Source organism: Equus przewalskii, chromosome 29, assembly GCF_037783145.1.
Source record: "Equus przewalskii isolate Varuska chromosome 29, EquPr2, whole genome shotgun sequence".
Classification (NCBI taxonomy): Eukaryota; Metazoa; Chordata; class Mammalia; order Perissodactyla; family Equidae; genus Equus; species Equus przewalskii.
The window spans coordinates 20979484-20995062 of NC_091859.1; the positions used below are offsets into that span (position 1 = coordinate 20979484).

General features: G+C 35.8%; 1 protein-coding gene across 13 annotated transcripts in view; it reads left to right on the forward strand.

The window, feature by feature from the left end:
- Positions 1-10055, forward strand: part of VEZT (vezatin, adherens junctions transmembrane protein) — a 75317-nt gene extending 65262 nt beyond the window's left edge. For 10 of the 13 annotated variants that reach the window (XM_008514390.2, XM_070600398.1, XM_070600399.1 and 7 more), the window contains one exon: positions 558-1985. In XM_008514390.2, coding sequence (XP_008512612.2) covers positions 558-1072 — 515 coding nt within the window. In that variant the 3' untranslated portion in view covers positions 1073-1985. Of the gene's footprint in view, positions 1-557 lie in introns of all 13 variants that reach the window. The other 3 variants (XR_011534772.1, XR_011534773.1, XM_070600405.1) reach the window with 2 other exon arrangements.
- The last annotated feature ends 5524 nt before the right edge of the window (positions 10056-15579 follow it).

Consider the following 15579-nt stretch of genomic DNA (forward strand, 5'->3'; position numbering starts at 1 on the left):
ACTTGTAAATATATATGTGTAGAACATACGATTATTATCTGGATTCTTAGGCATTTTATCTGACAGCTTATCAGTGAAAACTATGTGCTTATTCTTTAATACAATGTTTCTCAAACTTTCATGTGCATCAGAATCAAGTGGAAGGCTTGTAAAGCATAGCTGGTCCCCACTCCCAATTTTCTCTTGGGTAGCTCTGGAGTGGGGCCCAAGAATTGCATTTCTACCAAATTCCTAGGTGATGCTGACTGATGCTGTTGGTTTGGGGACCACACTTTGAGAACCACTGCTTTAATATTTTGAATGAGAATATGTGAGGTGTTTTAAAATCTCCATTAAAACCCCATCTCACTTCATTTCTTAGGCTTTTTACCTCTTATAAAGTTCTCTGGATTTACAAATTTACATTGATTTTACTAAAAAATTTTATTTAGCTTTTATTTATTTATTGTTCTTTAAAGAAAAAAACTACTAGGAGTGTAAAGTTTAAATCATTGCTGGGTCCTTAGTTATTATTTTTCTTTCTTTCTTTTTTTTTTCTCCCCCCCCCCCCTTTGAAGCTGTGTTGAAATCCTTGTCTCCTGTAGACCCAGTGGAACCCATAAGTAATTCAGAACCATCAGTGGATTCAGATATGGGGGAAGTTGGTAAAAATGATACTGAAGAGGAAAATAGTAAACTTTCCACAACTGACAATGAAATAAGTAGTAGGACTGAGTATTTATGTGAAAACCCTCTAGATGGTAACAATAAAGACAGTTCTGCAAATGAAGTCTTCTTCCAAAGAGCTGAAGAAAGAGTGTGTTACCAATGTGACAGTGAAGATGAATCTCAGCAGGCAGACGTAGGTGGCCTGGCCACTGCCCGTCCAACTCCCAGGGATTCGTCACAGCCCTCCATTAGGCAGAGGCTGGCACAGCTACATCTGTCACCGGATTTTACCTTCACTGCTGGCCTCGCTGCAGAAGTGGCTGCTAGATCTCTCTCCTTCACCACCATGCAGGAACAGACTTTTGGTGATGAGGAGGAAGAACAAATAATACAAGAAAATAAAAATGAGGTAGAAGAAAAGTAAGACCCAAGATTGACACGAAGGATTTGAAATTGTTCCTTTTTTAAGAAAGTGTTTTAGCTTCAAGACTAGATATTCCACTGGAAAGGGAAAATGAGTGTAACTTTACTACATATAAAGCTAAGATGTGAATTTACAGGAAGAACCTTGTTTTGAACAACTGATCTGAAAGTAGTTACCTGTAAATGGCAGATCCTATAGAAAATAAGAGGAAGGTAAGGGCTCTTTTGCATAAACTGCTGTTTTGTTTGCAGCACAACTGATTGATCTTGGAAATTCTTTAAGTACTTTTAATAACAAATGAATTTATCATTTCTTGCCAGAATTTGCTGCCATGAAATGACTGGGATAATTCTGTTGCAAGAACATTAAACATTTAGTATGACTCCTTTTTACTGTATTCTTGCAGTTAATAACTGCAGCTATTATGTTAATAACAAGTTGTTTGTATTTTATTTTTGTTTATACCAGTCTTAAAACAAAGATGCAGGTTCTGAATAAAAAATAATTGAATCCATGCAATTGATGTGTACTGGGATTTGGGACTAAAACGTAGTTTTATAGGTACTTGGGGTATGATGTATTTCTTATGTTTCCTTGTTCATATGTGTATTCACTATTTAATTCAAAGATTTCCTAATGATCTTTTTAAGAAAAACATTGTATCATTTTGAGAATTACCTTTTCAATTTTTTGTGTGTTTATGTTTTTCTATTCTTGTTCCAACCCTAGAGATAATGTCAATGTGGGATCCCTAAGGATCCAAGGCCTCAGCCCCAACTTTGCAAAAAGTTCTTTTTATCAATTTGCCTAGAGATAATGGGTGCCATTATCACAAGCAAGTCAAGATGCTACTGGCTTCTAGCCTGAGGCTGTACGGTCTCCACCCTAATAAAATTCTGGAAACATCCTGTCAGCTTCCTGGAAAGCATCCTTGTCTCCTTAATACTTCAGTTACATACTACCTCTTAAAAGAGATTGCTTTCCAAATTGTTCGATCTCATCTGTTTTGTGTTGTGATTGCATTTTCAAAGAGTGATATTTTCAGGAGTATGTTGTTTTTTGAAACCTATAGCTCCTATGCACTGATGTAGTTTATAGATGTTATTTGGAGAAAATGTAGGAATAACTCAATTTATGCTGCTGTCCTAGAAAGGAAATTACATAATGAGTCTAGATTGTCTTTAGAGTTAAGAAACACATTCGAATTCCTGTAAGTTAGCAATTCCAGTGAGTAAATTTTCATATACCGAAGGGGATTTTTTTTTTAATGACCTCAGGATATTTATTTTTTATCCTGAGGAAAAACTTTGTTCTGCTTTATATGAATAGTAGAGATCCTTTGTACTATAAGTGATTCTGCCAAAAATTCTGAGACTTATCCATAATTATGCCATTAGGAGCAAAATCTTAGGGCGGGCCTAGTTTACCACTTAGAAATAGTTAACTAAATTCCAAGGAAAAAAGTCTTGTGTTGTAACTGACTATTATTTCTTAAATAATAATACTGAGAGTTTATGTTCTTTTTAAATTAGTTTGTCAACTCCTTTTTTCCTTGGCTTTTGAAGAAGTAATTATGGAAAAACTTTGCAATCTTTCTTTTAATCTATAACCTTACACAGGAAGAGAGTTCAATAATTTTTAATTCTTTTATTATTTATTTCTTTATTACACCAGTTTGAGAAAAATATCTTCATAATATTATATCAGTTTTATTCAGTGCTCACTGAGGTGATACTTTTTAATTTTGAAAGACTAATTTTAATCAGGACTTCCTAATCTTCCAGTCTGATCTGTTCTATTCACTAGTTGTTACTTAGCTCCATGAACATTCTACTTGTTGAAATCGTGATACGAGGATCTTGGAACTTTAATTGAATGTTCTTTTGTTGTGTAGTTTTCAAAATTTCTTTCATCTTTGAAAATATTTCCAAGATAAAATATTATCTTCTGTGAAAATTCCTATTGTTCTCTTATAATAATCTAAAAGTCAGTGTTTCTCTGTTTTTTCATCAGGCACTTACATTAGAATTAATTGGAGGTCCTATTTTCTTAAGTGCACATTTGGGGCTATATTCTCAGTCATTCTTAGTCAGTCATTTTGGAATGAGACCTGATACTTATGTTCAGTGAAATCTAAGAACCTCTGTCTAGGACTTTATTCTTCTTCTTATGAATACCTTAGGAAATAAAACAAAGATCCAATGTAATATAAGTGGGCATTCTTGTTTGTTACTTTTCTAAGAATATTTCACTTTGTCTTACCAGGCTTTTGACTAGTTTTAATAGCTGCCATCCTATATCCAAAAGAAGCCCTCTGGGAAAAATATTTTGTGGAGAAACCTTGTAATTGTGCTTTCCAGATTTTACAGTGGTATTTTGACTGTATAATTCTTGTTAGGAGTAATATCCTAACAGCTTTTAATATGAACATTTCCATAGTTTGTTTTAAATGTAGTATTAACATAAGAATGCATGAAAAACGCTATTTATTTGGGTCACTCTTGAGCACAGGATTTTTATGCTTTGCCTACAGTTAGAAAAGTCATGGCAGTAAAGATCTGGTGACAGTTACTGTATTTTAAATCCCTTTTTTCCAGCTTTCATTAAAACTGCTTATCTTCTCTAGGGCCAGACTCTTGCTGGTCTTTGATTTACAGTCCTCTGCTTATTTTTACAGGTTGTCTGTATTATCTGACTTCTTAAGTCCTCATTAAAACTAATTGTACTTAACAGTGTCTAATGAAATAATCAGGAACTGATGCATTGACTCAAGTTTGATTTCTGAAGTTACTGAAGACAGGCAAGTTGGGAGAAACACATTTAAGGCAAATTACTAAGGAAATTTAAGAATATGGATTTAAGCCCACATCCATCATGGAAAAGCTGTGGGTGCAGCTGACCTAATAATGTCATGGGGAGTTTTTCCAGCAAAACCAAAATTCTCTGGATTCCTAAATAATGTTTGCAATTTCTGGCTTCTCAGAAGTAGTTAAAAAGGAAATAAAACTTTTGAGTCTGCAAAACAAGATGTGGTTATAAATATTTAGTTAGTAAAATAGGTCAAAAAGTTAAAAACTCAATTTTTAACTAAATAAATAGTAATATTCTGATTCATATAATAAAAGTGGTAAAGCTTTTAATATTAAAGCATATAAAGAATCAAATTCCAATACATTTCACAAAATTATAAATCAATGGAGTGTTAACTAGAAGGGACCCTAGAGGGCGTTTCATTCTGGTGACTGACTTTTACTTTTATACCATCAATAATGTAAAATATGAACTATTTTGATAAATTATTATAAATCATGTAGGAAGAAAAGTTCAACTGATTTGGTTTAATCCTAGTATATTGTTTCTATACCCAAACAAAACAAGGAAACAAGAACTAATTACTGTCAGACTATGGTATAGCTCAGCTCACTTGTTTGAACTGAAGTGGGTATCATGCCTGAATGACAACCAGACAAAGCATAAAGATTGATTTATACTTCCAATTCTATTTATAAGAACATATCTATGCAATTCACACTTATATTAGAAAATGAAGCTACAAATGTTTTAGAAAATAAAATATGGAAAAAATGCCCTTAGTACAGTAACAATTCATTTACCTGTCATCATTCACAGGTAACTAAGTTGCATGAGTTAATTTTTCAGGTAACCAAGGCGAATCCATTTAATCATTAAATTTTTTAACAGTTTAGTGGGAAATTTGTTAAAATGTGCTTCCTGCTTCTTCACTTTTTCTAGAGTATTTAGGATATAATTTTAACTTTTTCTTTGTCATCTTTAAGAACATCAGTTCCTGTCATGGGGTGATAAACAGAAATTCGCCTTCATGGCCTACTGAGATCTAGACTGCCCCTTCCCTACGTGACCCTGCACTGCTATGCTTTTTGAGTTACATCTGTCTTTCACAGTTTCTCTATCTTCCCTTATAATCAGCTGTCACTTTTTGCTGCTGTCTTGTGTGCCTGCCTCCTGCACTAGGCCTCTAATTCGCTGCTTCTAATCTGCTGAGGACTGAGAAACCAGATTGCCAAGCTTGCTAGAATTGTGTCTAAAATAAAGAGTAAGTAGACTGAAGAAGGCTAAGGGGCTTTTCTGTCTGTAAAGTGCATGGACCTTGTGGTACCTGTCTGGCTGCTCAGCATACTTTCGTTTCCACTTAGTTCTCTACTAAGAACTTGCTGAAAATACTTGGTTGACTATTGTGATTGCCATACATTTGAAGTATTAATTCAGCTTTTACATGTTGATGTTTCTGTGTCTCTCCATTAATGAATTTAGCTGTAAAAGAAAATTTGACTGTCATCTTTGTGTAAATCATTGTGTATATTTTAGGAAAATGTTAGATATTTTGGTTTTGTTCATTTTTCCTTGTATAGTACACAGACTTAAGATTTACAGCACTATAATGTGATTTATAGTTTATCTGTTCACCAAGATTTATATTCTAGAGCTATTGGTTTGAGACTAAACATGCATGGCTAATTTAGTAAGAACTGGCTAGCTGAGTGTTTGGAGAATGAGTCATTCTAGATATCCCAGTTTTCTGTAGAGCTTAAACCTCTTTAAGCATTAAAATTTTTTAGAAGAATTTCTGAAGGAAATCTTTTTAAAACTTAGTATGCATTCCTAAACAATATATGAAAGACATTTTAATCTTTTTCAATGTCAAAATGATCATTATTAGCATTAGTTGTTATACTGTGATAGACTTACACCCTGAGGACTGTATACCCCTTTACCTGAATGGCTCCATTCTCTGCCCTGTGTTTTCAGTTTCTTGTTTTCTAATAGTTCTGATTCCTCCAATTTATTTTACTGCTTGCTTAAGTGTGCCTGTAGCACTAGCCTTTCTCCACCTTCATAATACTCTTAGTCAGCTTTGGTTTTGGAACCCAGATGACCAAGACAGCTAGAGTAATGTATAAAGTAAGAGTACGTTGACTCTGAAGACCTGAAGTACTGGATTAGACTTAAGTGCGTGGATTTTGTGACCTCTTGCTACTGTTTCATTGCTATCTTTAAAAAAAGTGGTTACTAGATTAGATATCTGCTCTCAAAAGAGCTATTATTGTACAAAAAGAACCATTTTGTTTCTATACTTTACCTTCTCTATATTTCTGCCCTCTAATTTTTTGGCTCTGATTAAAATCAGTCCATTTGAATTAGAATTTTCTATAGTACTTTCTATTTGAATTGGATACCACATGCTGCTAAAAGTTTCTTTGGCTAGATTGTTTTTTTCATGTTTCGGTTTTAGTTATTTTACAGAAATGTATCTTCATTTCCAAAACATGAAGTAGGCTGAGCCCTGGAAAGTAAGAAACTTTCGTTATTGATATCACAGAGAATTAAGAAGTAATAAGGTTTTTAGGCTGTAGGCAGTTATACCATGAAGAATTTATTCTTTGGTCATGCAGCTCTTTAAGACAATATCTTTACTTTTTTGTTCGATTAAATGTATGTTAAAAGCTTGCCAAAAGTTATCAGTGTTGGATCAGTGACAGATATTTGAATGACTAAATTCCCACTGTCATTCTATATTTTGCATGTTTAAATTATTTAATATGTCAAATAAGCATGATGGTTTTTCTCTCTTGAATGAAAAATAAACATGAAATTTGCATGTTATAATGTTTGCAAGTAAAATTCAAATCTGTCTAGAAAGAGCATTGAACAACTTAGTTTTACCAACAGGCTGACTGTGTTTTAGTGACCATTGTTGAGTCATCCTTCCATCAGATGCAGGGTAATTGGAAAATCAGTCTGCTTGTTTCATGGCTGTGCCTCATAGTCAGTTTTCAGTTATTTGTGCTACTGGAAGGGAATTATGATACAACATTCATTAAAAAAATAGATGATCCAAACCAATTTCTGGAGTTGAGCCTGCCTTTACAGAGTAGATAGTCATGATGCTGAACTTGGGTTGGTGGTACAAGGAGAAAAATTCTCTTTGAGTGTAGCTGTGAGAGGAAAGTGATTCTACTCAGTGTAATTGCTATAAACCAAAAAGAGGATGAATTGATTCCAGGATTCACATATACAAAAGTTTAACATGAATAAGGAGTTGATGTGGTGGATATCCTAAAATGTATGGTAAATTAAAATGCATGTAGTATTTTAAATGTTATACATTTTAATATATTTTAACCTGTCAGCAGTTAAATTAGTTTGTTTCATCCCTATTTACTGAATTTCATTTGGCATATATTGAAGATACTATTGCAATAGGGCAGTGTGTGTCTACTTCTGACCATGCTGTTTTTAAAATGAATGTATTCTATGAGATATTGTTGTAGAAATATGTATTTCCTCTCATATTTATATCCTAAGAGTTTCTCAAAATAAGGGATTATTTTACTATTTTGGACTTGACGTTTTTCACTTTTGTAGCATTTCCTAAAGCTTGGCTTCCTACAAATGAGTTTATCATTGAACATTTTTTCTAAAACTAAAACATGTCTTTTACAAGTTTATTCTTTTATAATATCCTAAGAAATTGCATGTTATTTTTCCCCTCCCAAGTAAATTCTTACATTAAGTCCATTTCTAAATAATAGTGTTTTCTGCACTTTTATTGTACCAACCTGTACCTTCTGTTCATGACTTAAACAATGCTTACTCAGCCACAGTACTAGCATCTGGCAACGTACAGAAAGCTCCAGAAATGTAACTCCTATCCCTTAAAGATTGGCGTGTGGTCCTGGTACAGCCCTGGAGGTCCATATGAGTGAAAGCCCAGAAGTCTACCTGAGCTGAAAGCACTCCCAAGGAATTTGGTTTTGTTTGGGTTTGTTCTAGGTATGGTCCCAGGGATCCCAGATCAAACCAGGCCCCTGGGCCTATCCTAGAACCAACCTAAACTCGCGCATCATTCCTGGAACGTCAAGAATGTGAAGACTGAAGATAACCTGAGGCTGGCTAGACATCCTGTGTTCACCAAGACTCACTTTTTTTTTGTATGTGTGCCTACAATTTAGCAAGAACTGGTTGGTTAATCCTTCTAAAATTAGAGGAATGACAGTGGATAACAAGGTAAAGTCTTATCAGGCTTTGACATTATAGTAATTTATCACAATAGAAATGTGATATTTAATATGTTTATTATTAACTGCCAGTGAGGAAAATTGTTCTTATAACTTTTATTATCAGATTTCTATTTTTGGGTTAAACAACTTAGCCACAAAAAAAATTCTCCCCCAAATGAATGATTTCTGGCTTCATTTTTCTCAGAGACTTTCTACTCAACAATATTCTATCAGTCTCATTTAACTAATTGTTCATAGTTTCTGAAAGTCCTTGGTCTTTGCCCTCAGGCTCCACTGCTAAGTGATTTTCAGTTCTTGTTTCTGGAGGCTTAATGGCTTTTTCTTTTAATCCATTATTGAATCCACCACATTACTTTGAGGTCACTTTTTGAGGTTCAGATCTGGAAAGAACCTTAGCGTCATTTGTAGACACATCTTAGCATCGTTTGTAGTTCTTGTTAGACTCAGTGTAGGCTGCATTTCAGAATCTGCTGTGGTTGATGAAAACAAGCAAGGATGATGGAGTGGAAATAGGTTAATACCTCACATTTTACAAAAGTATTTTGCAAAATAAGGTTTTTCGTAAGTTTCTTTATTTTCATTCCCTGCTGCTCTGGATTTTTAAAATATTCTGACCTAGTTTATTCATCAGATGGTCTGACATCGTAATTGTGACATTGCTGTAGTCACATACATGTTTTTACTTAATTTGGAGGGCAGGATTTCTGAAAAGACATGAAAAGACCCAAATCCAAAGGCTATGACACACCATGAAAATGTATAATTTTGGTAATACTGGCATTTCAATGGGTTTAGACCATATTTGAAATCACTGCAGACTAATCAGGGACTCCACATGTGAAAGGAGCCCAAAACTGTGCTGTTCCTCCAAGCCTTGTCACACTAGAAAAAGTGGGTCAGTGGGTGATCCTTTAAAATAGGGCTGTGAGACTATTGAGGCTCATACAGAAGAACTCAACCCTGGGACTAGATCTTTACTACATTCGTTATACAGGTGCTTCATCCCATGGATTCTCTTATTTTTGCCTTTTAAATATTACTATGTTTTCCTTCTCTCAATGTTTTCCTTTTTGCACAGTGTTTTCCTGTTTGTGTAAATCAAAACACTACCTGTTACTACGTGTATATGATATTTCTTTTGATAAAACATTAGGTTGTGATTCTAGTGACCTTTGGATTTTGATTCCTTTTAAAGCCAAATTATTTCAGTGCTTTTATTGTCTTAGAAATTCACTCTTAATTTATGCCTCAATTATTCTCATTCATTTTTCTCTAATGAACTATATATAATTAAAGGGGTGAGCCTTATACTCACTTTCTTCCAGAATTTGACATTTTATATTCACCCAAATGTGAAAATGTTCTAACATCAGCAATCATGTGTCAGTGAACTGATCTGTGAGCATAGTTAACTGTATTTCCTGACATAGCCTGGAACTCTGAACCCATCTTATGTCTGTGTACAATAAGTGGTCTCAGTACTGGGGGCCTTTGCGCTCTTTTTTAACCTTGTTAAATATGAACACTGAAAATAGGAATTTGTGAACATCTTACAGAGTTCAGGCTTGTTTACATAGAAGGTTTGTAAAGTCTGCCTTCACTTCAGCTACTTTTGGAGCATTAAGCTGTATTTTTTTAAATATCATTTGAGAACATCCAGAGATATTTTAATTTTTACTTTTTGACTACTTATGTTTTATATAGTAGACCTGCACATTTCCTACCCTTCCTGAAGACTTGAGATTATAACCTTTTTTAACACAGTACTTTCTTTGAGAACTTTATGTATTTTATCATATTGAATTTTTGTCAGCTGTTTTAAAGGATTTTACAAGCACTCAACAGTAGGTTTGCATATGCCTGTATTATTGTTGTTCCTCCCAAGCTTAAGCAGTCTCTAATAAAATCTGTACTTCTTTCTATCTTTTTTGTGTGCACCTTTTTTATTCTGGTGTTTGCAACATGAATTAGCCAAAAGGTAAAAATTATTGTTCTCATCCTCCTGTCTCTTTCTTCTATTATGGTGTTTTTCAGAATTAGTTAATGTACCCACAGCAGTTGTCTAGGAAAGCCTTGGATTCATTTGTCTAAGTTTTCTTTGGTCATCCAAGTGCCTCAGATGGTAATTTACCAGTGAAAGCAGCAGATTAAGTTTAAAAGCTCCATTTTCACCATTCTCAGTGACTGTCAGCCATTGGATACCTTCTAATCATTTTGTATTTTTTGACTTACATGAGCTCCCTGACAGAAAAGACGTACTGAAAAGAAGGAAGTTAACATCCAGTGGATCCTGCTTTGTCCTATGTAATTGAACAAATTATTGGTTTGAACCTCCCTAAGCTTAGCTACAGTCTTGGCAACATTTTTGGTAACCCCAGAATGGCTCTGCAGACTGAATGCTGGTTAAAGAGAAAGTGGCCTTCCTTGAACTGAACCTTTAAATAAATAAATAAGCAATCTCTTTCCAGAAAAGATTTGAGACAAGGAATAAATATTTGTGAAGGCAATTTCTTGAAATGTGGCCCTTCTCTGGAGTTTACTATTTAAAAGTGAGATAAGGTAGAATGCTTGTAGTTACTCTACCAGATTCTGAAGTCATTGGGTTCGGAAATATCCCATATGATAACCACTCCTTGTCTTCACAGTTTGCTTTTGAAGGTCTTTACAGATGTGCTGTAACCATTGAGAATAAAGTTGGCAAATAGTAATTTTCCCAAAAGGACATCTATAAAAATTAATAGAACAGTTTCAGAATCTGATCATATGAAAATTAGTCCTATTCATTGGAAGGAAGATCTTAAATGTGTCCCTCTGAGAAAATGTTTATTTTTATACACTAAATATTAGGCATCAAACATGTTCCTTGAACCTGAAAATGTTTGAAGATAAGGAAACAGTCTCGGTAGTTTTCTCACTCAAAATCATACATATACGTGAAGTGGCAGAACCAGTATCCCAAGCAGTTCTAAAAGACACCAGCATCTGATCTTCATCATGATAAGCTGCCTGTGGATACATTTTATTTTACATCTAACCTCTAGGAGAGAGCACAGAGCCCTTGAATTTGGAAGTCGGTAGACTTAGATTAAGGGTAAAACTACTTCTTTAAGACACCGGGCAAATTATTTAACCATATTGAGCCACTTTGCTCTGTAGGGAAAAAAAAACTAACAATTGTGATCTATGAACTGGATTAGACCTCTAAAATCCTCTTCAGCACTAAAATTCTAAGATTACCTATTTCTTAATAAAGAGAGAGTCTCTACTATGACAAAGCCAAGTTTCTCATTCTGTTCCAGGGCACACGAGAGCTTATTTAGGCATAGGTGAGCAGCCCGAGAAATACTCAACTTTCAGAGATTAGAAAGGCTAAGAAGAGGTGGCAGGAGAGGAAGATAGTTTTTTAAAAAAAATGTAGTTTGTTCTGGCGCAGAACTTAACCTGTTAAGTAAGTATACCTTATATCTTAAAGCAGTCCAATATGAATACTTAAAAGGAGAGTGTAAGAATTCAAAAGGAGGGGGTGGCCCCATGGTTGAATGGTTAAGTTCGTGCACTCCGCTTCAGCGGCCTGGGCTTCACCGGTTTGGATCCTGGGCCCAGACCTACACACCACTCATCAAGCCTTGCTGAGGCAGCGACCCACATAGAGGAACTTGGAATGACCTACAACTAGGATATACAACTCTGTGCTAGGACTTTGGGGAGAAAATAAAAGAGGAAGATTGGCAACAGATGTTAGCTCAGGGCTAATCTCCTCACCAAAAAAAAAAAAAAAATTCAAAAGGAGCAATAGTTCCCTATGGTTACATCTTACTCCTTTCCCCTTAGATAGGATAATCTTTTCATCACGAAAGGATGTCCTATTACAAGGTTTTCTTTGTGGGAATAAAATTTTCTGGTTTATCTTCATTTCAGCAACAAGAGAATCTCTCTCTTGTTTCATATCTAGGACCACCTATAACCAATGCTGGCTGAAATGGAGTTCTGTGTGGGTCCTTGATCTGAAATGCTTTATTTTTTGGCTCTACTCTTTAGCACTCATACCTGGCTGTTAGCCAGGAGGCTACTTATCTTGCCTGAATTTAGAAGATTAAGCTATGATGCATGGGTAATGATTGCCAATAACAAGGTTACTATACACAGTATACGACGTGAATATTTTATAAGATCTGAAAAATTTAACAATGCTAATCTCTTAAACAGTGACATAAGGGTGACTTAGCCAGTTTTTTTCACCACGATAAACGTGTAATGCTTATATAATAGGAAAAAAAAGTATAACTTAAGAAATTGATAAGTTGAGAATGTGCAGGATTTCATTGTTATTTTTGGCTTATGTTGACACAGAAGAAGAAAGCTTTTCATTCTGCATATATTCAAGGCATCACTTCCTAAGCTAAACCTTGGCCTAGAAAAGGAAGCAAGGCTGCCATGTTCTGTTCTGGAAGAAAGAACTTGGTCGAAATACAGAGAAATGTTAGACTGGAAAAAACCTTAACGTTGTATATGCCCAGAGGCTAGGGTATGACCAGACCTAGTACCAAAATTCAAAATTTTTCTTACTGAAATTGTGTTGAGTTTGAATTTCAGTTAAACTTCAAAACCCGGAATAATCTAATCCAGAGGTTCTCAGCATTTTATCAACTAAGGACCCCTGATATTATTTTCCCCATGGACCTCATATTTTGAAGAATTTTTATCCATCATGTAAGCTATATTCATTAAAACCTTATAAGTTGCAACCCTCCCCCGTTGTTTTTAACACCAAAGCAATAAGGGCCATTCAGTTTGTGTGTGTGCTGCATGCCAGATACTTGTTCTCCATGCTGAGGACAGAGCAGTGAGCAAAACAAACCTGCCCTCATCAAATACTGGAGGGGAGAGTCAAACTTAATAGGTTGGGTGGGTCAGGTGGTGGGAACTGCCGTACAGAAAACAAAGCCGAGTGAGAGGGATATGGAGGATGCAGAGTGCTGTTTATACAGGGCAGTCGGGTATAAAGGGAGTGAGGGAACATTCCCACAAATAGAAGAGTATTACAAAGGCAGTAATGAAAGGCCTTGGCGGGAACAGAAGCAGAGAGACAAGTGTGGCGGAAGCCCCATGAGAAAGGGGCTGTCTGGTCAAGGAGGACCTTGTAATGAATGTGGCTTTTACTTTCAGATAGGAAGCCATTGGAGGGTCTTAAGGAGTGGAGTGACATGGCTTGACTTAGATTTTGAAGTTATTAAGTTTAAAAAGCACTCTCACCTCTGTGTGGAAGTCTGATGGGGATGGGGAGAAGGGAGACCTGTGGCTATCGCAGTAATCCACGTGAGGGGGGGTGGTGGTGGTGGTGAAAGCAGTCAGGAGTAATCCAATTCTGGGTGTATGTTGAAGGTAGAGCCAACAGGATTTGCTGATGTAATGAATAAGAGTAAGAAAGGGGAGGTCCGGATGATTCTAAGGTTTTTGGCCTGAGCAACTGGAGGAACACAGTTGTCTTTTACTGAGATGTGGCAGCCAGTGAGTTTTGGGTAGAAACTGAGCTGGGTTTGGATAGGTTAAATACGAATCTTTGTTAATCTTTAGGTGGAAATGTTGACTAGGCAGTTGGATATATACTAAGTTCAGGAGAAAGATCCAGACAAGATGTCAGCATTTTGGATGATGTTTAAAGTTATGAACACAGGTCAGAAGACAAAGAACACAGATCCTTGGGGAACCTAAAGTTGGAGGTCAGGAGATAAAGGGGAACCTGCAAAGGAGACTGAAAAGGAGCAGTCAGTGATATTGAAGTGGTCCTGGAAGCTGAATGAAGAAAGTATTTTATAACGGAGGCAGTGATTAATGCATCAAATGCTGCTAAAAGATTAAGAAAGATGAGGCCATTTGTATGTTGTTGGAGAAAAGTCTGTTCAAGTCCTTTGTCCATTTTTTAATTGGGCTGCTTATTTTTTTGTTATGTTGTAGTTTATATATTCTAGATGTTAATCCTTTACCGGATATGTGCTTTGCAAATATTTTCTCCCTTTTTGTGAGTTGTCTTTTCACTCTCTTGATAGTGTCCTTTGACACATAAATGTTTTTAGTTTTGATGAAGTCCAATTTATCTATCTTTTCTTTTGTTGCTAAGTTTCCTTATCTTTTCAAGAGAGACAATAATACCAACTGGTTCATAGGATTATTACAAAGATTAAATAAATTAATACATGTGAATACACATAAAGAGATTGGGATGATACCTACCACATAAGAAGCATGCAGTAAGTATTAGCTATTATCCAGGTTAAGTTTGTAGTGTAACAATCATTGGTCAGAGAGATAGAATTAGGACATGTGACATGGAAGCCAGAAGAGTAGAGGGTTTCAAGAAGAGCATGACGAACAGTGCAAAATGATGCAGAGATGTCAAGTAGGATCAAACAAATAGACTTGACACCTACAAGGTCAGGCAGTGCTGTGACAGAGGGAGATGCCAAATTACACTGGACTGAAAATATTTGTTGGGCCCTTTTTGTTCTTCAGGGCCAGGTCTCCTGCTGTTTCAGCCCTTAACATGCTCCCAAGCAAGACTGAACCTGTGGCGGTTTGCTAAGGTGTAGCAGAGAGAACACTCGATTTGGAGTCAGAACAACTGGGTTAAAGTCTCTGGTCTTCTTCCACTTGACATCTGTGGGCACCTCCCGGAGCTCCAGGTGCCTCACTCTTAGAGGATGCTTGTTCCTATGTTACAAGGTTGGTGACAGGTTTAAGTGAAGAGGAAACATAATAGTAAGTCATGAATAAATGGTTCTCTTCTGACTCCTCTTCTCGTTCTGACATTCTAACTCAGTAGTTCTTCCTGTGTACCAGGTCTCGTGAAGTGGGGTATTCCCATCTTTCAGAGACTTGGCTTACAGGTTTGCAATGATAATAAGATGAGATTAATGCATGTCAAATGCTTATGACAATTTTGGATTGCTGTTATATTCTAATGGAAAGTGTTTGCCTGATTTTTAGTGGTGCCTCTGTCTTCAGGTCTGCTTCCTGAGCCACTGTGTTCCTCATGGTTTGTGATGTTCATCAACTTACCCATCCTCAGGTGTTGCCAGAAGAAGCAAGTGCTTTAAATATTATCATTGACTCTATCAATGGATCTTTTTGTTCCCTTTGTTTTGGTTGTAGATATGAGAATCCATTTAAGTGAGTTGTGAGTGCACTGCAGAAGTTTGTTTGAGGATTTCATCTGCTGTTCAGTAAACAAACATGGGGCTCCTGCTGAGTTTCTACAGCTACCAAAGCAAAGATGTTTTCAAGTGGAGTAACTGTCCAGTCCTGATCGCTTTCACCCTTATAAGTTGCATTTCAGGGCAGGATGTAAGTCATATTTATTTAGTCTGGTTTGTACCCTGTTGTGCGGCTCCTGTTTACTCTTTTTTTAAAGTTTATATTTCTTTTTAATTTATTACATATCCCAAGATA